Source organism: Diadema antillarum, unplaced genomic scaffold (genome assembly GCF_040938485.1).
Source record: "Diadema antillarum isolate AM-2024a unplaced genomic scaffold, OU_Dant_1.0 seq00000386_RagTag, whole genome shotgun sequence".
NCBI classification, from domain to species: domain Eukaryota; kingdom Metazoa; phylum Echinodermata; class Echinoidea; order Diadematoida; family Diadematidae; genus Diadema; species Diadema antillarum.
In genome coordinates this window covers 58,988-86,560 of record NW_027271384.1, presented here as the reverse complement: position 1 = coordinate 86,560, position 27,573 = coordinate 58,988, and the positions used below count along the sequence as shown (strand labels likewise).

At 38.6% G+C, this 27,573-nt stretch overlaps 1 protein-coding gene across 1 annotated transcript; it reads left to right on the top strand.

Annotated features, from left to right (window-relative positions):
* LOC139731817 (F-box and leucine-rich repeat protein 13-like) lies at positions 1-27,131 on the top strand. The gene is made up of 20 exons (XM_071642693.1): positions 1-75; positions 689-810; positions 2,175-2,271; positions 3,046-3,060; positions 7,269-7,336; positions 8,553-8,707; positions 9,507-9,616; positions 10,070-10,171; positions 10,904-10,999; positions 11,829-11,854; positions 17,558-17,667; positions 18,642-18,795; positions 19,817-19,946; positions 20,962-21,181; positions 21,930-22,092; positions 22,748-22,867; positions 23,717-23,843; positions 24,394-24,612; positions 25,218-25,381; positions 26,723-27,131. Exons 1-20 carry the CDS (start codon positions 1-3, stop codon positions 27,129-27,131), a joined length of 2,682 nt encoding a protein of 893 aa, XP_071498794.1.
* Positions 27,132-27,573: the final 442 nt, after the last annotated feature.

Here is a 27,573-nt window from a genome sequence, read left to right as displayed (position 1 = left end):
ATGTCGACAATGCGGAATATGAACCCAGAGATCAAGCAATTTCTCAGACGTCACAAAGTACCAGATGTCTATGAGGTAATTATGACCTATTCAGCTTTCCAGCTAAGTACAGAATGGCAATTGCCTCTGTTTAAAATTCAGTTGTCCTGAAAGGGTTCAAATGTGTAATACCCTTCTTGCTCACATGTTTACATTGATGTCTAAAAGGAGGATCTAAATTCAGTTTATCTTAGTACTCTCTTCATGTGGTCATTCATCAATGAAACCAGAAGGCATCTACTCAGTGGAGCTATGCCCATCTGCTTCTGACTGATAACATATTCTCTGTAGGGAGTTATTAACATCTGTAGGAGAGTACAAGTGTTGGATGTCATTTATCAGTCTATGTGATGTAAACCTTGTATTATCTTTCTTGTCATAAGTCAATTTTCTTATTGTTATTATCATAAGTATAGTATAGTGTTATTGTAATAATTGTTATTAACATTACTAGTAATAGCCTTAGGAGTAGTGGTAGTAGTGGCAGTAAGAGCAGTAGTAGCTTTAAGAGTATTATCTTCATCATCATGATTATTACCATAATTGATGTTGTTGTATCATGAGCAGAAGTAGTAGTGATAGTGATATTGGAAGTAGATGTAGTATTAATATGATTAATTTTGCTTAATTGTTTGCATTTCTTTCACAGGCTTTGCTGACTGGTCTTGCCATTGTCTGTCCCGATGACCCCTACCAATATCTCATAGATAATCTAACGGAGCTCATTCGGCAGCGAGAAGAAGACATCCATGGTCTGGAGTCCCTCAAATGGTAGGAATCAGTGACCAATGTGACGTTCCTTTTTGGGCTAAAGGGTCTAGACAAATCACAAAATCTGAATTGAGTTTGTGGTCATGATGTCACTGTGGATAACTTGAAAATTTGGCTCAAATGGTAGGAATCAGTACATGTGACATTCCTTTTTGGGCTAAAGGGTCTAGACAAAACACAAGATTTGAATTTGTGGTCATGATGTCACTGTGGACAACTTGAAAAGTTGGCTTGATGTTTTTATAGTGACCATAGTTTGAATATTATGAGATGTGTACCAGATGTAATGTGACTAAAGACCTAAAATTAGTCAAATTCTGTCATGGGAACCCCCTCTTATCTATAGAAATGAGGTCTATAACCCCTTAGACAAACATTTCAAAAGACACAATCTTAAAGTAGTGCTTTTGAACTACTGTAAAACCAGAAATTTTCATGTGCATTTTGATTTCACGAGAGCCAAGTTTCACAAAATTGAGATGCAAATGAAACTTCTTCTCTACACTGTATGCATTGAATGCCAGGGGCAATTTGCAAAAATTTCATGCCGCGAAAAATTTCTTGCTTTACAGTATCAGAAAAATGAATCCAAGTTGAATTTTTATTGTGCGATATAGATTCTTTCATAATATCAGGTTTTTTTCTTTCTTTCATACATGTAGTGCTTTGTCCTTCTTTCGTCTGATCATATATAGATATGAGGATGTGTACATTTCATTAAAGTTGAATTCTTTATCAAAATACAGATATCAAATGTTTCATTCAAAACATGAATCCACTGTACAAAGGTTGCGACTAGTCTTGATTTCACACACATACAAGGACGTCTTCTGACTATATGCCTGCCCTGTCACAGTGTGAGGATTACACTACAGTGCACTCCCATTATAACGAACACGGTTATATTCCAGCCACAGCATTATCCACTCTATGTATTTTTATTGTTTATTTGTTCAGTTATAACGAAAGAAAATGCCGGTCCCGAGGACTCCATTATAATGGAAGTCTACTGTACCAACTTACATTTACATGTTTACAGTAGTCTAGAGAATATGCAGTAGTGTATTAAGATATTTGGTAACCTTTAACATGATATTTCTTTAAACTTCACTATGCTTTAAATGACTTATATCTGTGCACCTTGCAGACTATGGCAAGCCATGCATAAAGCAATATTACAGTGGTAATTTACATTTACATCAAAACTATTTCACTAAAATTAAAATATGTGTACCATCCACCTACTTACTTAAGTTCTGCTCATATATACAAGGCAGTGAAATATTCAAAAGATGAGGACCATACGATGATATTGTGAAAACGTTTGATTTTTAGTAACCGTATAATCTCTCTATATGAAATAGGGATTCTTTGATACCTGAGGAACTCAAGCCCAAAGAAAAGATCTTTGGGGCACCCTACTTGGATAACATCTACTTGCTTGATGAAGAAAATTTGCATGTAAGTATAATACATCTCCTCAATTTGATGGTAATGTGTTCACTACTTCATAGACACTGCCACACTCTCTGCTTTCCATGTGACTGTATTTCATCTTTTCTTGTAAGTTTTCTCCATTGACCTAGTTGATAAAGTGAGAAGATACAGCATTTAGAAGTCATACTCTGTGCAAATCTTGAAGCCGTCAATGACCATGTGCAGTTTTAAGTCATCAGGCCACTTTTAATGATGATAAGAATCCAAACAATGTACATCTGCTGTGTACCACTATCAATGAATGCCATTCATTAGACTTCAATGTGTACTTCTAAGAATTGTAAGCTATCAATCTGAAGCCGTTTATCATGTGACTTTGATCATGTAGTCCTGATTCTCCGTCATTCATTAGCTGGAAGCCTTGGAATCATACCCTTAATGTACATCATGCTTGTGGTATCATGCTGGAATACTTAGATTGCAGTCATTATGTCTCTGCTCCATTTTATTGTGCATGGTTCCTGTCGAGGTACTCAAAGTACTGTCTCTCTTCTAAGCTTTGTGTATTCTGAGAAATCACTTTTCCTGCCACTGCATGTGAAAATTTGGTTCTGTCCTAGTCTGCTCTTTCATCAAAACACTTCACAAACTTTAAGTTTCATTCATCGTTGTCCACATGCAAAATTATTTTAGTTTTTTTACACTGAGAGGTATTGATCTGTAGTAGACTTTGAGCAATGTTATATGCCATTCTGCTTTCCAACTGATGATCTTGTGTAACTTTCACTTCATCGCCAGCCATGGGAATGGATGGTAAGGCTCTGTTTTTCTTTGCAGCTATGGTGTGAAGTGTTAACTTGCCTAAGATTGTGTTCGTTTGTGCTGTTATTTGATATTTTTCCCCCATATTGCTCGTACATATGGATTTGTGGTGACGTGTGCATATCTGTGCTTAAGTATCAATAGACTGATGATGAGCTGTTGAATATCTAATGGTTGCTGTTTTGCAATGAGACATGTGTCTTCAAACTAAGAAACAGGAAAATATAGTAACAAATGTGAGCTGCTGATACCTCAAAATGTGCAGAAATCTTTGAATAATTTCTTCTTTAATCATGGAGATAGTAGAAATGTAAAAGGCTAATACCGGTATCAGATAAGCAGTAGATATGTGTTGGAAAAAAAAAACAAAAAAAAAAACACACACACACACACACAAATTATAGTGTGTAGAGAGTGTACATAAAATGTTCTCAGTTGAGCTGATGGAATTTGTCATGGGCATTAATGCAAGCTATCTAATGAGCTCACATCTTTACAGAAAAAAAGAAAATGCCCCAACATAGATATCTTTATGTACACACTGTGGTAACCTCTTTGAAAGTTTCAGGCATTTAAATACACATAATGCTTGTAGATGCGTGCCTTTCCACAAATTTTCCTCAGATTCTCTTTCCATTCTCCCCCGTCACTGCCCTCAAAACCTGCTTCACCACAACTTTATCCTCCCTGATTTTGCCATTTCTGTATTTTGTTTTGTTTTGTTGTTTGTTGTTGTTTTATTTTGTTTTGTTATCTTCCATTTTTGCTTTTCATTCTGAACTCTGTATGGCTTGCAATTGGTCGTAAGTTTGCCAAAATAATTTGGAAGGTTTGGTCCACTGGACTCCAGTGGGGAAACCACAGAAAAAGCTGTTTCACAACTCATCCAACTCACCACTGCAGCTCTGCCTGACAGGCAAGGATGATGTTGATGCCGCAAAGGGGAATTCGCCAAAAATATGAATGTTTACAGTATTCAGTAAATACCAGAATATTAGTATGTCACATTAGTAAAGTTTGAGGAAATCCATTCAAAAATTATGAAGTTTAAAGGGATAGTACAGTTTTGGTTGAGATGAGAAATAGGCTTTCGAATTTTTGCAAGATACCAAGAAAACACTTATGATATAGCACAGAGCATACCATTTTAAGAGGAATTCAAAGTTTATTTGATGAAAATCGGGTTTGGAATAACTGAAACATCCAGAAACAAAGTAAAACAAAGCGATCGTTACAAAGTGTGGGTCCCACACTTTATTAGAATCGTTCTTTTTTGGATATCTCAGCCATTTCAAAACCAATTTTTATCAAATAAACGTTGAATTCCTCATAAAATTGCATGCTCTTTCATATTTCATATGAGATTTCTCATTATCTCACCTAAAAATGTTAGAAACCTGAAATTAGGTCTCAACCAGAACTGTACGATCCCTTTAAGGATTTTATGCCACCATTACTGTAGCTGGATAAGTGAGCTACAGCAGTTCATGATATCATGGTGGTGGAAATATTAAAGGAAATCAGAAGAGAATTCTGCATATTTTCTTTTTTTTTTTTCTTAGCATAATGAAAGCACACTTGACTTATCTCCTTTAGAAGGCAGGGGTATGATATTACCCTTAATATGCACTGTGTATATCACTAACTTGTTGAGGGAATGTGCACTTATGTTAAATAAAATTTTGTGGAATTTTCTCTGTATTTTCTTTAAATCGCTCTGCTACCATTACATCATATTGTCTGATTTTCCTCATACTTAGCTGACATGTTCTTCGTACTGTTTCCGCATTCACTTCATGCACAGACTTTGGGTTTTTGGTTTGTTTGTTTGTTTGTTATTTGTTGTTATTGGTTTTTGTTTTTGTTTTTGTTTTTGTTTTTGTTTTTGTTTTTGTTTTTATTTTTATTTATTTATTTATTTATTTTTTTTTTGGGGGGGGGATTTCCCTTTAATCACGCTTAGCACACAACCAGGACGATTTCCAAACCTACATCGATGCTTGTGAGCTGGTGCAGCTCATTGCAAGCTGTTATGTTTGAATCAATAGCAACTTATTTCAGACAGAGCTCCAATGTACCTAAAATTGCCGCAGCTCAATATTCCCAAATGTTTTGCTACAATGGTAGTTCATTGTTTCAGAGCCCTTTCACTGCTTCAGAAGACACTGTAGCGCTCAGAGCTGTTTGCAAAATATGTATTTACAAACCAGTGAAAGTATCCAGATATCATTGATTTGATCATTTCAGTTGTTCAAGCTCCCGCTGTGCCTTTTGTGCAACAATGTATACTTTTCCTGTGTGTTTTCTTATGCCTCCGCCACAAAGTGGTGCCGGAGGCATTATGTTTTCGGGTTGTCCGTCCGTAATGAATTTTGTGGACAGCGTAACTAAAAAACCTTCCGAAAAATCCTCATGAAACTTGGCATGTATGTGTATAAGGGGGTGTTGGCAATCAACTTTTGCGTGCACATGCTCAAGGTGAAAGGTCAAAAGGTCAAGGTCAAATGTTCAAAATTTGACTATTTCCCCCATATCTATGCAATGCCTGAAGATATTTTCTTGAAACTTAATGTTTACATGTATTACCCAATTAAGATTCTCTGGTGAAAGTTTGGGGTCACGAGGTCAAAGGTCAAAATGTCAAGTAGAAATTTTAAAGTTTTACTTTTTTTGTCCATATCTTGGAAATGGTTCAAGGTATCTTCATGAAACATAGTATATATGCATGTGCTGACTGGCAGTGATTATCTAGGGAATTTTGGGTTCATGGGGTCAAAGGTCAGGGGTCAAAGGTCAAGGGAGACACTTCAAAATTTTACTAATCGCCCTAGACCCGAGGGATAGCATTATTTCTATGATATATTTGATTTTGTTTGACCACCCCCAAGGCGTATACAGTACATGTGAATGTGTAATTGAAATCATACTTTAAGCAGTCTTGATAGATATTTTTTCTCTTAGAGTTGTATGAAATTAGGGATATTTCATGTACAGAAAACAGTACCATAATGTAGCATTTGACCTTCAATATCACTGCATAGTGACCAAGGAGGATAATATATATGTACACATGTATGTATGTGTGTACATATAAAACTCTATCTATTACCTATCAGATGAAAAACTGATATTCAAATTGGGTCAAATCTATCGTAGGATTGCCAGGTATTGCTTTAATCATCACAAAGGCTTTTTGCCAACTAAACTCCCCATTGCATTTTCAATGCTGCTGAAAAAATTGTGGATTAATTTCTAATTGCTGAGAGGCCTGATGTACCATTGGTTGTTATGGCTTGAAAGAAGTTCTGTGTGTGTTGCAAAAAAAATATATATATTTGGTATGTGATTTTGTTTTGTTTTGTTTGCTTTTCTTTTTACTACTGGCAAGGAACTACTACATAATAAGAATTGTTATTTTCATGTGTGTTTTTTTAAATATTAAATGTGCTAAATGTAACATTCAGAAACTCATATTAACCCGTTGAGGACGAGTCCCAAATATACTCGGGCAAGTGTCTGTGGGAAATGCATGTTGTAGCAAAATCAGCCTGTCCTCAATGTGTTAAGAATTAATTTTCATGATCTAGTACCAATATCCATTACTCCATGTTACTTTGCTCTTTGCCATCCAACCATGTCAAAAATGGCTCTTATTTCAGAAAGTTACTGTGCCATGCTAACAATCTTGAGCGTGTACGTCCATAATTTTTATGAGGACATACAAATTGTATCAGCTAAATCTTTTGTAGCTTTTCATTGTCAGTTATTTTGTAATTGCTTATGCAAACTAATAATGTTTGATGCTTGAATAGAAATAAAGCTGTGAATATCTGTTATAATTTGTTGAAGCTGAGAATATTCTTGATATTTTTTTATCCGCAATGCTTAATTCCTATGAAGATATCTATTTTTTTTTGCATTCTTTATAGTCTATTTTGATTCCTTGTTTTTTTAAGCTTCAAGCTTCATTGCAACCCAGGTGTTGATACTTCAATGCTCTATACTGATTTAGATGTTTATTTTTAACCTCCATGCATGAGATTCCAATGTTTATTTCTGTCCCCCGTGCTTGATTCTGTTTCTGATCTTTATTTCTAAAATCGGTGCATTTATTCCAGTCCAGATATATATTTTTAACTTCCATGCTGTCTTTTAATGCAGATGTTTATTTCTGAACTCCACACTCTATTTCAATCCAGCCACATCCTGCTCTGTATCAGAAGGCATATCAGTGCTACAACAATCGACTGGTTACCATGACATTTACGTAAGTGGCCCAAAACAGCTTAGCATAGAATCAGCCCCAAAGGGCACTGTCTCCAATTTATGAAATGAATTGCATTGCATGTTTTGATGCTTTGAAGATGGTTTCACCGCATTGTATGGTTTTGTCACAGATTTCACAGTGATGTAACTTTATTTTGGAGCACGTTACATACCAGCTATGATTGAGAGTACTTGTCACATGTGATATGTTTAAGCGTGTTGGGTCGAACTTGACATAGATGCAAAGTAATTAATGTTGCCATACTTCTTTTTGTTTGATTATTTCTGATTTTGTTATTTGTTTGAGAGTACTGATTTGGGGTGTCAGTGTAGAAGATCTGATGCAAATATACAGAAGAATTTGTCAATAAACAAAACGTGTGATTCACTGTAATGTTATAAGAGCTGTGAAGGTACAGTGGAAATCGTTATTGTTATCGTCGCCATCATTATCATCATCATCATCGTCATCGTTATCATCATCATCATCATTATTGTCATCATCATCTTCTTCATCATTATCATCAATTGTCATCATTATCATTGTCATCATCATCATTATAATATGTTACCCAAGATAGCAGCCACCAATTGTATTTAGAAAATGTTTACATCCTCATCCCCCTGGCACACAGGGCGTGGTTCACGTACCACATCCGTAAGAAGCGGAACCCGAGTGGCTCATCCGGAAGGTTTCACCGCATTGTATGGTTTTGTCAAAGATTTCACAGTGATGTAACTTTATTTTGGAGCACGTTGCATACCAGCTATGATTGAGAATACTTGTCACATGTGATATGTGTAAGCGTGTTGGGTCGAACTTGACATAGATGCAAAGAAATTAGTGTTGCCGTACTTCTTTTTGTTTGATTAGGTACGTCTGATTTTGTTATTCATTTTGAAGGGGGGCAGAGAGTACTGATTTGGATATCAATGTTGTAGATCTGATGCAAATGTTCGGAAGAATTTGTATGTAAACAAGACATGTGATTCACTGTAATGTTAGAAGAGCTGTGAAGGTATAGTGGAAATCATTATCGTTATTGTCATCATCACCATCATCATCATCATCATCATCATCATCTTCATCATCATCATCATCATCATCATCATCATCATCATCATCATCATCATCATCATCATCATTATGTTTCTCAAGATAGCAGACAGCAATTGTATTTAGAAAATATTTACATCCTCATCCCTCCGGAACACAGGGCGTGGTTCACGTACCACATCCGCAAGAAGCGGAAGCGCGAGTGGCTCATCCGGAAGATGAAGGAGGCGGCGGAGTACTACGACCTGCGGAAGCAGAGGGTGCACTTCAAGATCTGGTCCAACTGGCATCACTTCCGTCGCCAGAGGCAGGAGAGTAAGTCCAGTGTGCGCAGCACTCATGGGCAGCAACAGCAATGCAGCCCATCACTTGTCTTTTTTCCATTTGTTTCGACCTACCACCTACTGTGATTTGGCCCAGTCGGCAGTGCGTCTGCCTCCCAATCCAAATGATCTGGGTTCAATTCCCTAGTCCAGCTGAGCACTGTTGTGTGTAATCGTATCGTCCCCTTTAGCAAGAGGCAAAAACACTCTGTCCCTCGGATAGGACATAAAATGGAAGTCCTGTGTATGAGAGAGTCACGCCTCATGCACGTAAAAGATCCTGCTTCATTCATTCATCGCAGAGAGCAGAGTACATAACTTGTTCGGTGAGGTGGATCCGCCTCACATCCAAATGGACTCCATGGAATACTGGCTAGTGCGGCTGAATATGGACTATTCAGCCATCTTCTCAGATGGAAAATGAAACAAACCAGAAAATGTGTACATGTTGGCAAAACATTCCCCAAAGAAACTCTCATGAATATTTAAACTTTTGATATACCGGTAAAAGCAGAAGGCCTGCTTTTAATTTCTTGCAAAATTGAATGTTGCATGGTTGTATCTACAAAGCATTTCCAAATCATACTAGCTTTCCTAGATGAGTTGACTGATTTTAAGAACATCTCTGAAGTGTAGAATTTAATGATGGAAGGAAATTTCTGTTATTTGCAAAGGTATTCCCATTTGTTCCTCGTAGTTGTTTTTTGTGGTTAGCAGGTCTGCATGATTATATCTGGCAGATTTGTTTTTCTTTTAATTTCACCAGATATCATTGTTTTATATGTTTTCAGGGGCATTCAACATTATCAAGTATGTGTATGACATCTCCCTGTCTCGACTGGTGTTTGAGGCGTGGCACAATGTAATGCAAGAATCCCGTCGCACCAAGGAATATTTCGAGGTGAGATGGATTTACGTTATACCGGTGAGAATAGACAGCGTAGATTCACCCCTATGAGCACCTTAAACTTCTTTATAATACACAATGACACTATTCATCTGAAATATGAAATGCTTCTCGACTTGTATCTAGAACAGTGACTTAGAATCTTACACCAGTGAGACAAAGACATAAGACTCTTAGGTTGGCAAATGGATACAGGTGACTAGCATTATAACAAAGTTCCTGGGACTGTCAGCTATCTTTTGTTCATCAAAATTTTGCTGTATTGGAACAATAAAGTCTGTAAAGATATATAGATGATAAATTTGGGGCCTGAATTTTAACTTTATTTTATTCTATCCATGTTCAATAAAAGTAGAGTACACTGTCTTACCCCCCCCCTTTTTTTCTATGGACAAGGCTATTTAACACCAATTAATTACCTTTAATTTGATGATGACGTTTCCCCAGAGGCTGGAACGAGGTGAGTTGGACGGTGAGGAGGACACTCTTGGACCGAGGGGTGAGGCCAGGGATGACATCTCACTCTTGCCGAGACGAGTTGCCATCAAGGTAGGTTGGAGGACCCAGGCCATGGAGAGCTACAACTACAGGGCAGGGAAGGGCGCCATCTAGTGATGGAAGTCAGTCCTACCCTGTCAATGCTCAAAAAGTGGATAAACAGTTCTTGAAGAGAGAATAACATTGATTTTGATGTAAACAGTGGGTTCCGGGTGATACGTATCTACAAACATTGAGTAGAAGTAACTGAACTCCATGTTCTTACACATCACATGATTGCTAGATTTCTCTTTATAAGCTCCTGAAATGTATCTTAGAGGAAACATATTAGCTGGATCAAAGTTTCTGCATGCAGCTCTAGACTGATTGTGTGTTTGACGTGTCTGGATCTGTGTTCATTTCCTAAACCAAGCCCTTGCAGACAAGCAATGCAAGAGGAATATAGTATACGGAGATTGAATCATGAAAACACAATCATATCTGATCGATTGGATCTACTTGTAAAAATCATGGAGAGATAGAACAGAACGTTTCAAGACTTGTCTTACAGGTTAGTCCCATTGACACCAATTTAATTAAACGTCATTGTCATATCGATGGATATATCAAAATCTATGTCAATATACAATGGAATCATGGTTGATATGATTGTCTAGCTTGCTCACAATCTTGTACATGTGAATATATCTGTGTGTGTATGTGTGTGTGTGTACATGCACAAAGAGCCTAGATGGTAATATGTTGTGTCATTGAAATCCTGCCTGCCCCTCCCTCTCCCCCTAGATCTTTGGCTACCTCGACCTAGTGGACATCAGCCGCTGCTCCCAGGTCTGTCGTTCCTGGAAGATGATCACCAGCAACAACTCCCTCTGGAGTCGGGTGAGACCTTAATTTTCTCTCTTCATATCTTTCACTTTAACTCCCACTCATACATTGTACTCTCACTCAATTCATCCATTCTATTATACACATGATTTCATTTATTTCATCTAGTAGTATTTTCAAGGCATTCCAGTCTTCCTGGGGCTGTCTTTCTCTCTTATGCCTTCTCTTCAGTTCTTTGCAATTTCTTCTTCTTGTTTTCTTTTTTTTTACTCATGATGCACCTCCCCATACTAGTCTTTCAGTAAGAAATTCAGGGAGATAGTTTTAGCATGCATCATTATGTACAGCAGGCACCATATATTTCACAAGCTATCTATTTTGTAAATTGAATGCAGTTGAAACCGAGAAAGATAATTTTTGGTTAAATTATCAGTTGAGACCCTAAGTTATGGAAACGAATTAAAGTGTCATCCATTTTCAAGAGGAAAATTACCAATTTGTTACAATAGAGCTGATGCACAGTACAAGACATTTTTGTTTCGGAAGAAATACTTTTGCGAGTTGTTCATCTTTGCGAATATTAGTGGACATTATAAGTGTGCAAAATTTGTGAAAATAAGAACACTGTGAAATATATGCTGTATACAGTGTTGAGAAGTTCGCGCAAAGTCTTGATTATTTTAAGTACTGTGAAGTATATTAATATTCTTATTCAGAGAGAAATTGCGCTCCTTTAGACATCATGCATCACTTTAGATAGCATCATTTGTTTTCATTTAGTTACCATCATAAAGTAAAGTTTCTGAAAATATGTGCAACCCTTTTTTGGTAATGAGTCCTCATATGGTTGTCCCTTGATCTCCTTGCTTGAATCATTTCCCAGGTCGACCTGTCCAAGACAAAACACATGTAAGTCTATTACTCGCATCATGCTTCTGTATTACAAAAGAGTTTCATTGGATCGTATCAAAATCAAACAGGGTTTCCCGGTGAGAGTTGTGAAACTTGTGTGAAATGCACTGATTCCAACTCACACTCACACAACCCATTTCTTTACACTACAGGAACCTGGTATACCATGTTCGGTAGCGTCAACTCATATAGAGAACTTGGTAAACCAGGTTCCCAAAATGTAGACTTGGGTGTCTGCATTCATGGGCTAAATATATGTTTATTTTGTGTTATGCTGACCAGAAAAATGACTTTGATCAAGAGATCAGATTTTCCTTTATCAAGCTGTTCTTCTTCTGCATCAAAACTCCTTGTATTTTTGTCTTATTTTACTTTTTCCAACATAGAAGTGCACTTGATTCGCTATAAAACTCGTATGAAGACATACAATGTATGTAGCAATTGAGGCCGAGCTCACTAGATTTTGACTTTCGCTGACCCCATTCGGGTACTCTTATATTGTATAGCAATTAACAATAGAGTTTGCCAGCCCATCAGTGCATGCTCTGTACATAATCTCACGCTCGATCGATTTTCCCATTGTTCGATTGCACGTGCAGTTGACCGTGAAAAGGGAATAAGTGTACTACTTAACTGCTTTTGCACAGGTGGATTACCAGCTTGTCCATTCTTCTGGACGTGCTAAAAGAATCTTGTTTTTGGACCTTGAAGATTCTCAAAGCATTGTGGAAGGAAGAGGTGAACATCTCTTGTCAAGCAGCTCAGCCAGTAAACCACTCTACCTCAACTTGCATATTGTTTAAAACTTTTAGCCACTGCCTCAAAATTGCATAAAAAGTATACATTTTGTATGCTTTTTTTTTCTGTTTTTTGTACTGAAAGTGCTCAGTACTGGTTTCTCTCTTTTGATCTCCTCCCTCAAAAAAAAAAAAAGTCATAATGGAGGACATCTGTTGAATCTTAATGGACAGAAACAGTCAAATTATCCCTTATGGCTTCTTTATCCCACACAAAATAACCATTTTCTCTAAGGTCAGCTTGGGGGGTGTTTCATGACGCTCTTCCTAAGTGCCCGGGTCGTGCGTAAGTTCTCCGGGTAAGCGTAAGTGCCTTGGGTTGTGCGTAAGTGCCTTGAGTTGTTTGTCAAGTTATTTGTAGAGTCACAAGTAAGCTTTCTATAACAACGGCACTCCAAAATGGCCCCAAGGAATGAGGGGGGGGGGGGGAATAATTGTATCTAGAGAGGAAACTTTGGAGGAAGTTAAAGACACTAAAATTATGAAAGCCCACAGAGTTGCATGGCGAAGGATAGATTGGCTTGATAAGCTCTTCTATGGTGATCTGCAATACCAGACAAGGAAGAACAAAGCATTAGCAATGCTTAGTTTACAGATGATAAGTATAACAATAATAATATATTCATATAGCACATTTTCCATTTACGTGTCCAGGTATGCATTACAATTGAATTATTAACCCATTGAACTGATTTTGCTACAACACACATTTACTGTAGACACCTGCCTGAGTATACTTGGGAGTCGTTCTCAACAGATTAAGTAAACAGCTGAGTTATGAGATATTTAATGATTGCTGGTTACAGGGAGATTGGAGTAGTTGATTCTACAGTTTTGGAGAAGCAGATGGAAATGCTCTATCACCAAATGTGGCCAGCATCTTGGAAGTGGGATGGTTTAGAGTTATCTTGCAATTACACCTACTTCTATGTTCGATTGATGAATTTTCCCTGTCTAACTGCTTTAGTCAAGACATGAAAGTGAAATTTGATTTTTGTAGTACTAAGTATTGTGTATCAATACACTGTAATGTTTTTGGACATACAATAATACAAAAAATAATCATTAGTATTACAATCTGTACGCCTACAGTCAACCTCGCCTAAGTCGACCTCGCATAAGTCGAAAACTCGGCCAAGTCGAAGCTCTAGAAAAGTCCCGGTTTTCTCTTTACTTATTTCTTTAAAATAATCTTGCACAAGTCGAAGTTTTACAAGTCGAATTTCGCCTATGTCGAAGATAATTTCGAGTCCAGATTTGTGTAAATACATGTAATTTTCATCGCACAAGTCGAAGTTTTTCTTTTTTTTCCCGTACGTCATTCAAACATGGAAGTGAAGCATTCTTTCATTCTTCGATAAATAAACGAAGGAAAAAAACACTACTTTTGTGATAAAATACTCCCAAGGGTTGAATACAAGTTAACCCTAATATCCCTTGTATCCTTGATGTCCAGCTGAGAAGAACATAAATCACATGTACCAGGGTAGAGGCGAGCCATGTGCTGGCAGCGCAGCAGGATTTGGGGAGAAAAAGGAAGAAGAAAAGGTCCTCGCAATCCGGTACAAGCCACCAATCTCTGTTTGCGAGCGTCTTTGGGACAACAAAAACCGCTTCCGTGACAATAAAAACAGTGTGCGAGTTTGACTGCAATAATGTTTATGAATTTGATTGCAACTGATGAAGAATTTTGAAATTCCCTAGTAGGTGCCTATTCGCCACGCTCGCAAACATCTGCAACTCAGACTTTGCGGAGCATGCGAACGATTTGCGAAGGACGCGAATGGCAAAATCAAACATTCGGAAGTTTTTATCCGAATGTGTTCCGAAAATTAAGCAAAAAAACAAAACAAAACAAAAACACGCATTCTTGCGCAGTTTATGCCAAGTTCCCATGATGTAGGCCTATGTGTAAATGTCGCGTGTATACTTTTGCTAAAATACAGCCGGTTACGTAAACGAAAAACACGCAACGGAAATGCAATCACGCAAATTTTTCGTTAATCACGGAGAATTTTTTTCAAGGAGATTGATAACTGTCTTGAGTTCAGGATTTTCTCTTTCCTGTATTTTACCTTTCTTTCCCTTTCATTTCTCCGTTGCGTATGTGTGTGCAGACCGTGAGTGCTACCCCACAATTCACAAGCATCTTTTTTTTGCCTAGGTTCCCCCACACATTATCTTAATTTCCGCGTGCATTGGGGGTTATCTAAAGTGTATTTTGGGACTTTTTTTTAATTAAAAGAATAATGCGTTTTCAAACAGGCCAACAGTGTATATACAGGGCTCGACACTAACGGTGGCCCGGGGCTACCAAAATTTCAGAAATGAAGATTTTGGTGGCCCGCGAAAAAAGTCGGATGTTTGCCATTACTTATTTAAATGAACAGCGGTAACAATCGGCTTCGTAAGATGCTGAAATAAATGTCAGATGTTTGCTTTTAATTTTGGAAATGAATAACGGTAATATTCGACTCCATATGATACTAAAATGAATGTCGGATCTTTGCTCATACTTTTGGAAATGAATAACGGTAAGATTAAGCTCCGTACGGTGCTGAAATTAATGTCAGATATTTGATTTTTGCGTTTGGAAATGAATAAGGATAACAATCGGCTCCGGATGATGCTGAAATGAATGTCGAATGTTTGCTTTGACGTTCGGAAATGAATAATAATGATATTCAAGTCCGTACGATGATAGAATTAATGCCGGATGTTTGCTTTTACGTTCGAAAGTAAATAACAATAACATTCAGCTCAGGAAGATGCTAAAGTAAATGTCGAATGGTCATTTTGACGTTCGGAGATGAATAACAATATTCAAGTCCGTATTTGTACCATGATTTAATAAATGTCGGATGCTTGTTTTTAATTTCGAAAGTAAATATAGCAATAACATTCGGCTCCGGAAGACGCTGAAATAAATGTCAGATGATTGCTTTTATGTTCGGAAATGAATAGCAGTAATACTCTGCTCCATACGATGCTAAAATAACTGTCGGATGTTTGCCTTCAAATTTTGAAATGAATGACAGTAACATTTAGATGCGTTCGATGGTAAAATTAACGTTTGATGTTTGCTTTGACGTTCGGAAATGAATAACAATAGTATTCAACTCCTTACGATGATAAAATAAATGCCGGATGTTTGCTTTTACGTTCGAAAATAAATGGCAATAACATTCAGCTCCGGAAGATGCTAAAATAAATGTCGAATGGTCACTTATACGTCCGGAGATGAATAACAATAATATTCAACACCGTATTTGTACCATGATTAAATAGAATAGATGTCGGATGCTTGTTTTTACTTTCGAAAGTAAATAGCAATTACATTCGGCTCCGGAAGATGCTGAAATAAATGTCAGATGATTGCTTTTACGTTCGGAAGTGAATAACAGTAATATTCTGCTCCATACGATGCTAGAATGACTGTCGGAAGTTTGCTTTTACATTTCGAAATGATGCGTTCGATGGTGCAGCGGAAATTAACGTTTGATGTTTGCTTTGACGTTCGGAAATGAATAACAATAGTATTCAACTCCGTACAATGATAAAATAAATGCAGGATGTTTGCTTTTACGTTCGAAAATAAATAGCAATAACATTCAGCTCCGGAAGATGCTAAAATAAATGTCGAATGATCCCTTTAACGTACATGAAACGCATTTCGATTATTACAGTCCAATAACTAAGTTTCTCCATTTTTTTAAACTAAAAAAAAAAAAACACTTAATACTAAACGTATTGCTACCGTCTACTGTATTTCAACTGCCAATAAAGACATAAAAAGACACTGCATTTTAAAAATTTATCGGAGAATATCGCGAAACATGCGCGAGACATTCTCCGAAGAAGCTTCGGGGTCTGTTCGAGGTTTCACGAAGATTTTGCAAACATCGCGCACGTCTGGCGAAGGTCAAGCGCAATGTCGAGACAGTAAAGACATTTTCAAAACAAATCACGACCAGATCATGACGCATTGTGCGGAAAAGTTCATTGAAAAATATATATATCTAATTCAAATTCTTTTACCGAAGTAAAAACATCCCCAAACAAATAACGGCGCCCCGAACTCCTGCGTTCTTTTCGCGATCTTTTGCAGAAACTACGTGCAACGCATTTCAATTATCACAGTCCAATAATTGAGCTCCAGGATTCTTTTTTAAAAAGTAAACAAAACAAAAATACTAATTACAACATAATACTACCGTCTACTGTAATGTCACGGCCACTAAAAACATAATAAGACACCGCATTATGAAAATTCGTCTGGAAGTCCAAGTCGAAGAAAAATTCGACTTCCGCGGAAGTCGAATTTCGCGTAAGTCGAAGTGTTTTCGCCGGTCCCAATAGATTCGACTTAGGCGAGGTTGACTGTATTTCACTTTTCCTTTTCCTTTTTTATTCTTCCCCAAGCCTCACTGCAGTCTTTACCAGGTAGTCCAAACAGACCACGTTGTATCAATAGCTCCTTATGTTGAATATCAATATTAAACTGTTATCTATTTCTCAGATTTTAGTGTAAGTACAATTTGTGCTAATTCTTCAGCATCCTTTTCATTCCTCATATTGTGTATTAAAGGGATCTTTCAGTCACCTAGAGAGCAAGCAGATCCATTTTACCAGGTTGATGTCGATGGACATGAATCAAAATCTCTTGATGTCTATTACTGGATCTACAATTCTCCGCCTCTGTGATCTTGTTTCTCTGCGCTACTTCTTGCCAAATTGCGCAACCTCCTGCAAAAGTTTGCAACCCTGGCCAGCTACCCTCTAGACACTCTCAGGGATACTATTGACTCAAAATGCCATCCCCTCGATCTGCTCACAATAGTCACGCCTCTGACCGTGAAAGAATTAAACCATGTTCCTGCCTTTCCTTTTCACGTCTTTGCAGGGTGACGGATCACGTGGTGACAAACCTGCTCCAAAACTACCGGCCCTACGTACTCCACCTGAACCTGAAGGGATGCAGCATTCTCACCAAGCCGAGTTACACGGCTATCGGTATAGTTGCTTGTGTTCTCTTCTCCTAAGTTTTGACTATGTACAGACTGAAACTGTGCATGGTGCTGGCTCACTCATGTCAGAGATCCTCCTTGTATAAGCCCTGCTTTTCAGTGGACTACTCTTTTCCATCATTATACTTACTTTTCTGTCAACCTTGCAAACTACAAGTATGCATTGCTGTTCTTGGTTATTCTACGTAAAATGCACATATATTTTACTATATAATACTTTATGATTCGCTCTGTATTTTGCATTTCTTACAAATTGATAAAACAATATGATTTGTGGAATGTATGATTCATATTTCTTTCACCCTTTTGTTAAATGGAAGTCAATGAGATGATAAACTGAAAAAAAAAATAATAATAATGATGTCGTGGTGCACGTCAGATGTGCATTGTACCGTTTTCCTCACATGATATGAGTTCAATCAGTTAAATGCCAGTCTAGGATCAGATCAAACGTGATCATGTGACAGCAAACCATTTGTAATGAGTTCTCTCTTGGACAGGGCATTCTTTGGGATGTTCTTCCTCGGAAGAAGATTTTGTGTTATCAAATGGCTAATGAGAGAAGCAGCAAGGGACAAGGGATATTCATATCACTTGTTCGAATAGAAAATATCCCAAACTTGTTACAAAGCCATAATGTGAATGAATATCTATCTCATCAAATTTGTTCCACTCTTGGCTTGTCAGTATTAAAATGTTTCATGATATTTTGCCTTTAAACTTTGACCTTTGTTCTCCTTGAGGTACTACTACAGTTGTACCATCTGAAAGTCTGAAGAATATGCTGTCCAAAATGCTATTTTTCACCTTCAACCTTTGACCCTCCTAGATCAGCTCTGTGATCTGAAGGACAGTGTGACAGAGCTTGAATATTGATGCTAGTAGTGTGCTACCCAAATAATGACTTTTAACCCTTTAATCCTTTTTAATCCTTTAATCCTTGACCCATGACCTCCACAGGACAGTGCCGCAACCTGCAGGACCTGAACATGTCGGAGTGCCAGGGGGTGAACGACGACACCATGAAGTATGTGGCGGAAGGCTGCCCCGTCCTGCTCTACCTCAACCTCTCCTTCACCAACATCACCGATGCCACCCTCAGACTACTGGCCAGGTAATCTATCCAGTCGGACTTACAGACAGACAAAACAGACAGACCGTGCCAGACAAACCTTTACACGCTCAAACAATTACGTATACCATGTGTGTTTTACTGGTATTTTGATGTAGAATGATTTGTAACGGTTTGTTGATTTTTGTGCACCAAAATCATGAGTCCCAAAATGTTGTTGGAAAGTTTGAAGGGAATGTAAGTGTATCATACTGCTTGTGTGGCTCATGACGTCAGCTTTATTGGTAGTGCCACGCAGAGCTCTTGCTGGAAAGATCAAGGACGGAGCCGACGGATAGGTACATTACAACACAGTATCAGTATGTGTGTGGAGTGGGGGAGTTCGGTAGATGACATGAAACCCAAATATACATGTGGATAGAATGAGTGCAGCAATATTAGTAGAACATCTTATCAATAGGGACAGTTTGAGGAAAATGAAAGTTGTCAATTTTTAAAGTTTCGGTGCTGCCATTGCTGGCAGAGAAGACACGTTTTGTGACATCGACATATGGAAAACTATTGAAATGAAAAAATATGAATAAAATTCAACACATTTTCATTTTAATATCTAATGTGATAAAAGAGCACTTTACTTGCCTCTTTCAGAAAGCAGGGAAAATCATATTCCCCTTGATATATGTCAAGCAACAAGTCGAGGGAAAGTGGAATTTCCATGAAAAGATGAAACTCAATGGAATTCTCTTGATATTTTCTTTATATCATTTTCCATATATGATGTCAGAAAATGTTGTAGTTTTCTCATCTAGCAAAAGCAGCACTGCAACTTTAAAAATTCATAACTTTCTCAACAGATTGTCTGATTTTCCTCAAACTTTCACTGATATGTTCTGCTAATATCCCTACATTTACTCAATCCCATGTATATTTGGGTTTCATTCCCCTTCAACAGCAAATGATCTTTATGCGATTATGTTATCCAACAGCAAGGAGTATGACCAAAAACAGCATTCAGGAAGATCATATTTGATAACTATTTCTATTTTGTATGCCTGTATTGCAGATGTTGCCTTAATCTCCAGTACCTGAGCCTGGCCTACTGCAAAAGGTTCAGTGACAAGGGACTCCAGTACCTTGGGACGGGGCGGGGCGGCAAGCGGCTGGTCTACCTTGACATGTCTGGTTGCCCCCAGGTAATTCCTATGGTTACTCTCTATCAAAGGTCCACTGCCAACACAATATGCCAGTGACATTTAGAACAAATAGGTTGCTGATTGCAATGAAATTGATAGCGATCCTGCAAACTATTTATAGAATCTGGGCAACATCTTGGTATGGAACATGTAGATAATACTCTTGAGCCTTAAAGGGACTATGCAATGCAAATGCATGTTTACTTGTATTGATTCATTGGACGATCATCACTTACACATGTATGTGGCCAAAATTTTCTAAATGCATTGACAGATGATGTCAGTGATAGAATCTTGGTTTGGAAGTTTGTTTGTTTTGTTTTTGTTTTTGTTTTTGTGTGTGAGCATATCCAAGTTATACAGAGAGAAAACTATTATAAAATATGTGGCTTGTATTTAGATATTCATTTGGCCACAGAAGTGATGTTAAGAGTATCACTAATCGACACAAGTCAAAAGTGCAAAAATGGAAATTTTCACGGTGTTGAAATTTTTGCACATTTTGTGCAACCATAAACTGGTGCCAAAATAAAGCATGCAAATATTTTTACTTGCCATAGGCCCATAGTCCAGTAGTTGATGTCTTGATTCCTTGGAATAAAAAGCACGCGAAACTCATCTTACACTGCTTAGTGAGAAGAATTAGTCGCATGAAAATATTCACTTTTACAGTATTACTTTTATTTCAGAGCTTGCAATTTCAATTCCTGCCCAATGTTGACATTCATAGACAGGAGGTTATACCTGCAATTGTCTTAAACTCAGATGAAAGTATGGGTACTTTGCAGTGCTGAGGGAGCAAATATTTCCAGGCCCTCTGGGGAACATTGAGATCTATCACTGAAGAGGCTACCCTGAGGTAGTTATGACTCTTGCATTATTACTGCATCATCATTAAGATAAGCTTTAGTAAAGATTATCCCTGGATTAAACAGGTACCCAACGCACTACATTTCCATGAAAAGAGAGAGAGAGTTGCTTCAATGGTATTTTTTTTGTCTATCATATGTTGCAGATCACTGTCAGTGGCTACAAGAATGTGTCCAGTGGCAGCCGCAAGTTGCAGATGCTTGTGGTCAATGACTGCTTCACGCTGCGCGACGACATGATCGTCGCCGTGGCTGGCAACTGCCCGACCATCCGCTCCATCTCCTTCCTGTACACGCCCAACATCACCGACGTGGCCATCAAGGCGCTGGCCGTGCACCGCAAGTTGCAGCAGATCCGAATTGAAGGTACAACAACGACCTTTGTTATCAGTGCAAAGTGTTGTGCCTTTTGGTTCTGCATAGAAATGTGAAGTGTCTGAGAGAGATATGATGTGGTACAGACTATGCTACAGATGTACTGTTTATGGCAGCATACGCACATAGAAGTGCAAGCACATTCTTATTACTGTAAAACCGGGAGTTGTTACATTACAAAACTTTCACACATTTCGCAAGGAGCCATGCAAGATTCACGAAAGTAAAGTGCACGCAAAAGTTTTTGTCTACACAATGCACTGAACACCAGTGGCAATCTGTGAAAGTTTCAGGCTGCAAATTTGGCTGCCAGCTCCAAGTCGCTAATGTTTCTGGTTTTGTACCATGAGATGGACAGTTGTAATCCAACAGCTGCAACCAAGATTCAACTGTGACCCATGTGGTAACAAAACTGCCAACCTACTATGAATCAAATCCTGTCCATACGGAACATGCTTGAATGAGATGTCTCATCTGCAATATCTGTTTATACCATACAATTGCTGTATGCAGAACTGGATGTATGGCAGTGCTAAGATTAGTGATAATGGCATGCCATATGGTAGAATAGTGCTGACACCCAAGTTAAATGCAGTTGTACATTAATTTTTTCAACACTTATCAGGCTACTATTGGTATTAAAATGAGACTGCATTATCCTTACATCACACACAACTAGCCTCAGTCACTTTTCCTCATCCCATATCACTTTATATACCCCCCTCCTTTTCTTTAATAGGGAACAGCAGAATCACGGATGCTTCATTCAAGTACCTTGGCAAGTACTGCGCCGACATGAGATATGTTTATGTCAGTGACTGTCCCCGCATCACCGACGCTTCTCTCAAGTCTTTGGCCACTTGCAGGAACATCAACATCCTCAACGTGGCAGACTGCATCAGGTAGGGTTATGGTGACCAGAATCATCTTTGAGTGGTATCTTCACCCCCCCCCCCCCCCCCCCCCCCCCCCATTTGAAAATTTTGAAAGATTTGAAAAATACTAAAAGATCCCCCTATTTTATAAATTTCTCAGGATTTTTCCCCCTAATTGACCCCCTGAAATATACCCCTTTTCCTAGAAAATTGAGAATATGTGCATGCAGTAACAGATGGCCACCTTGGGGAGGGGGAGGGGGTGGGCATTGGATCTGCAGCTGTTTCCAAAAATGTTGATTCGCACTAACTCCTGCTTTTGTGCATATGACCATTTGGTTTTTTGTTGGTTGTGTAGCAAATATGTTAAAAACTCTGAACCTCTTCCTAAAAAAAAAAAATAGAAAAGATGATTAAAACAACCCCAAAAATGATAAGCCATGCAAAGAATGTTGTCAGTATTTCAGTTGTTGTTACTGTTCTTGTGCTTTCACTTATCACAACTTTTGTTTGTTTCATTGTTGTTGTCGTTGTCTGTTTGTTTGTTTGTTTGTTTGTTTGTTTGTTTGTTGTTTGTTTGTTTGGGTTTTTTTTTTTTTTGGGGGGGGGGGGACACATGTTCTAATGGCTGTCAACTGTTACTGATGATTTGCATTCCTATAATACCATTGATTGTGTCCAGGATTAGCGACAATGGAGTTCGCAACTTGGTGGAGGGACCATCGGGTCCAAAGCTGAGGGAGATGAACCTGACCAACTGTGTTCGTGTCACCGACGTCTCCATCATGAAAATCACTCAGAAGTGAGACATTTTTCTTTCATGCTATTTTCCTTTGATTTATGTTAAATCTTATCGTCTGATATCTACCAAATCCAGTGCTCTGTGGTGAATACTTTGATAAACTATTGAAATATCATCCTAATATTAAATTGCCAAAATGTCCCATTTTATGTGTTCAGTCAAGGGGCAACTCTGAATAGAATTCAAGCTTCAAAAACTCCATTCTCATGTTTGAGTCCTTAGATCTGGTAGAGATGAAAGATGAAAGATGAAGGGTGAATGCTGGAATTTTGGCAGGTCCTGCAATGAATGGAAAAATATTAGAGTGTTGGACTTTGATCAACTTTGGTACAAATGTGTTTGAAAATCATTACAGAATATGTAATTGCAGCAGCGGAGAGCGTGATATGTCTGTTTGCTACTTAGTAAAGCATAGATGACAATAAGCTTATCCACAGAAAAATATGTATGCGCTAGGACCTTCGACCTTGCAGCATTTATTCAAATCAGTTTGAATTAAGTTAATTGAATAGATATGACTCAAAGACTTTATTACGCAAAGACTAATTTGGCATTTGTACAAGTTAGCATTAGCTTAAATATGTATTCTTAACTGATGTGGGTCAGAAAAAACATGGAGATCAATATCAGAATAAGATAAGATGAAGTATCCAAGGTTTGCTTTGTTGTGACGAATGCCTAAATTGACTGTGACTAACTCCAAGGGGATATGCACAAACAATTCAGTGATAAGAGATAAACTCAGATGTATGTCATACTTATTCCACCAGGATAGCTCCTTGTTACAAACCCTCAGAACCCCAATGAAGGCATGCACAGTGATTTCTGCACACACTATTTTGATTACAGGTGCTACAGCCTGGTGTATGGCTCGTTCTGCTTCAGCGAGCACATCACTGATGCCGGAGCTGAAATGTTGGGCAACATGCCGGCCCTCTCCTCCCTGGATATCTCTGGTTGCAACATCACGGATACGGTATGAAGATGCGTTGCTATGCAGCAAACATGTTTATCTGCCACAGTTATCTATTTCACAATAAGTACACCTGTCTCTCAATATTAACACACAAGAAAATAACGTAAAGGAACCAAGAAGAATATTTCTGCAATTACCAGTATAAAGAAAAGAAGAAAATATGAATCCGCATTCAAGGGTATTTGAAATGCTTCTTTGCTGTTCAGCAATAATTGATATTTTGATGAATGAGCACTGTTTGACAGTATTTCCATTACAATGCTGAAGATGAGGTTGATTTTATTCTGGTTGAATGGAAATTGGATTATGGATATTGGGTATTGGATAGTGGATAGCGGATAGAGAATAGTTTAGTGGATAGCAGATGAAGGATAGTGGATAGTGGCCATGCTCGGATATGGGGTGTGGACAAGCCAAGGAGGCCAAACATGCCTTTGTATCATATATATATATATGACTGAAAAATGCCCAATATACATTGTTATTTTGTAGATAGCAAAATATTTCATTGTGTGTTATTCACAACATTCTCTTTCCGAAAACTGGGCAGGGCCTAGGGGCGCTTGGCAACTGTTACCACCTGCGGGACGTGGTGCTGTCGGAGTGCCACCAGATCACTGACCTGGGCATCCAGAAGTTCGTCCAGCAGTGCCGGGACCTTGACCGGCTGGACATCTCGCACTGCATGCAGCTGACCGATGGTGCCATCAAGAACCTGGCCTTCTGCTGCAGGCGTCTCTCCTTCCTCAACATCGCTGGCTGCAGTCAGGTTGGCTGGCATGATTTTTAGCTCAAAGTGAAAAACAATTACTCAAAAAAGAAGCAGAAGAAGAAGAATTATGTCCAAAGAATGCAAATTAATAATGAGCTCGGAATTGAAGAGGAACCTTAAACGTTGAATGCTGAGAGAGTTGGAGCAGATCTAAGCCATTGTTAACGAAGTCAGAACAGTATAAACATCAGTATGTTGTAGTATATGACTGCCCATTACACCCTAGAACTGTTGCTTTTTGTTTTGTGGCTGAGATGTCATTTGTTACAGTAATTTGTTTGTTTGTTTGTTTGTTTGCTTGTTTGTATTTTTTTAATTTTTTTTTTTTTTTTTGCTGCTTAAAATATCACCCATTTAAAGTCTCTGGAAAAGAATACTTCATTAATGACTTTGGCCATTATAAATCTGCCACCCACAAACTTTCACCAAAGTGTTAGAAGAGTTCTCAGGAATTATTTTGAAATTTTATCTCCTCCTAATGCTTCAACAATGACACAAGATCACTCATTGCTCTTGCTCATCTGTATATCTTTGTGGAATATTCAGTTGGCTCTCCTTGAGTTATGGGCATACTTTGATCGCCATTGATCTCTCCTGTGCAGCTGACTGACATGAGCATCCGGTATATCTCGGGCGTGTGCCACTACCTGCACACTCTGGACATCTCGGGCTGTATCAAGGTCACTGACGACTCCATGCGCTTCCTGCGCAAGGGCCTGAAGCGGCTCAAGTACCTTGCTATGCTCTACTGCAACCTCATCACCAAGTGAGTTCTTGCCCAGCAGCAGCAGCAGGGAGGCAGTCAGGCTACCCCTGGGTTGCTACTGTATGGCCCTTTGCTTCGTTATTTCCCTGCACCTTCCACATCCATAACCAATAGTCCTCTTGGGACTACTTCAGAGAGAAATCTTTTTTTCATCTGATCTTTCTTTTTTTTTTTTTTTTAAATACAGGTGACTCCCATTATAACAAAATCCTCAGGACTGCCATTTTTTTTCTTTATTATTATATCAACATTTTGTTGTAGCTGAACAGTAAAAGTATATTAACCCATTTAAAAAGTGTAGGACGGACTGATTTTGCTGTAACACACATTTCCCATAGACACCTGCCTGAGTATTATCTTCAATAGGTTAAGAGATATGAATGATAATTTTGGGACATGAATTACGATGTTGTAACGAGAATTTTGTTGTAGCTTTGTTTGTTATAATGGCAGTGCACTTCAGTACTTTTCCGTGCTTCTTTCTGTCCTCATTCTCCCAGTACATACTCTTTCCTGTCTGTTCAATGTTCCTGTGCTCAAAGTTGACTTCTGCCACTCACAATATACATATTTATATAGCTGACCCTTACTTTGAGGCATCTAAAATGAGGCATTGTTCTTGCCTTGCTGATTGCAATTCAATCTGTCATTCAGATAAATATTCAGGCTCCAGGCAGTACTTTCAGAAAAGGTACAGGGCTACAAAGAATCCAGTTATCATTATTGCCTTCCTTCAAGAAACATTTCAAAAAAAAAGAGCAATTTTTCTTTATCTCCTGACTCACACAAAATGTGCCGGTAGTGATTTCGTGTTCAGAGTTCTTGGTTTCATCTGTCTGTCTGTCTGTCTGTCTGTCTGCATGTCTGTCCATCAAGATTTTCCGTTCAGACAGCTTAGTAAGAATAACTGCTCGGATCGGCACCAAAACTTAGTGAAAGGGTGAATTATAAAAGGGTAAAGCAAGTTATTAGTTTTTAGATTGTAGCAAAGATCTAGGATTAGTGATCAAAACAGAATTCCATATTTCAAACTTACATCTATTTGTTCTATCCAGATTAAACCACATTTTAGATTTTCACATTGCATCTTCTTGTACTCATCTGGGGTCAAAGGTCAAAACGAAATTCTAGACTTCCCAATTACATTTTGTGGTACTCAGACCCATAAACCTTAAATTGGTAGTTTAAGTGATTCTAGTAGATGGAGATTGTCATTATTTAGGTCTGCATTCTACTTCCATATCTCCATCGTCATGGCAAATGCTTACTTTACGTCATCTAAAGATACATGTGGGATGTCCCCAGTACCTTTTGCTATCTTGTTTTACCAATCACCAACAGGGCAACCTACCAGAAGCTGTGCACCAAGATTGAGAAGGTGCTGTGGAGTGACGACCCAATCCCGAGTAGCTTTGGGCCAGGCATGGACTACCTCAACGCCCTATCCATGTGCCAGGCAGCCTTAGAGAAGGAGAAGGAAGACGGCGAGGAGAAGGCCCGCCAAGGCCAGGAGAACGCGTCGGAGAAGGGCAAGGGAGATGCGGTCGCCAGGGCGACAAAGAGGGAGGGCAGTACCAAGCTTACGACGGACGGCACCACCGCGGAGCAGAAATCGAGCGAGGAGACACTGGGCACCACAGCCACCTCCGCCCCTTCCTCCTCCTCCTCGGCCCAGGACTTGGCCCAACCCCAGGATAGCAGCAGGACCACTGTCCTCACCTCCCAAGAGGATATTGTACCCCAGACATGATACCTCCCAGCAGGTCACATGTACCCCCTCTTTTGGTGCAGAGGAAGGAATGGCTTAGCTATTGCGTAACATCGCTAGAAAGGCCTGTAAGGAAGATGAATCACGTTTTTGAGGTTGCATTGTGCCATTTTCTATCATCCCTAAACCTGCTGTGTGCTCAGTTAGGATGCAAGTCCTGGATTGTTTTCATTCTCCTGTCAAAGGTTAATGATCCAAATACTGAGAATGCCATTATGCGTACTCACACAGTTACAGGCCATAGAGTGTGTTGATAAGTAGCAGAAAGTGCATCAGTGTGTCTCACAAACACACACACACACACACAAAAAACAAAGATATCCTATGCACATGAAAGGTGGCCTTTTTGAGTAAGTGTAAAGGCAATCTACTGAGAGTATTCTTTTTTAAAGGTCAGTGCCCTTTTGGTTCTCTAGTAAAGTAT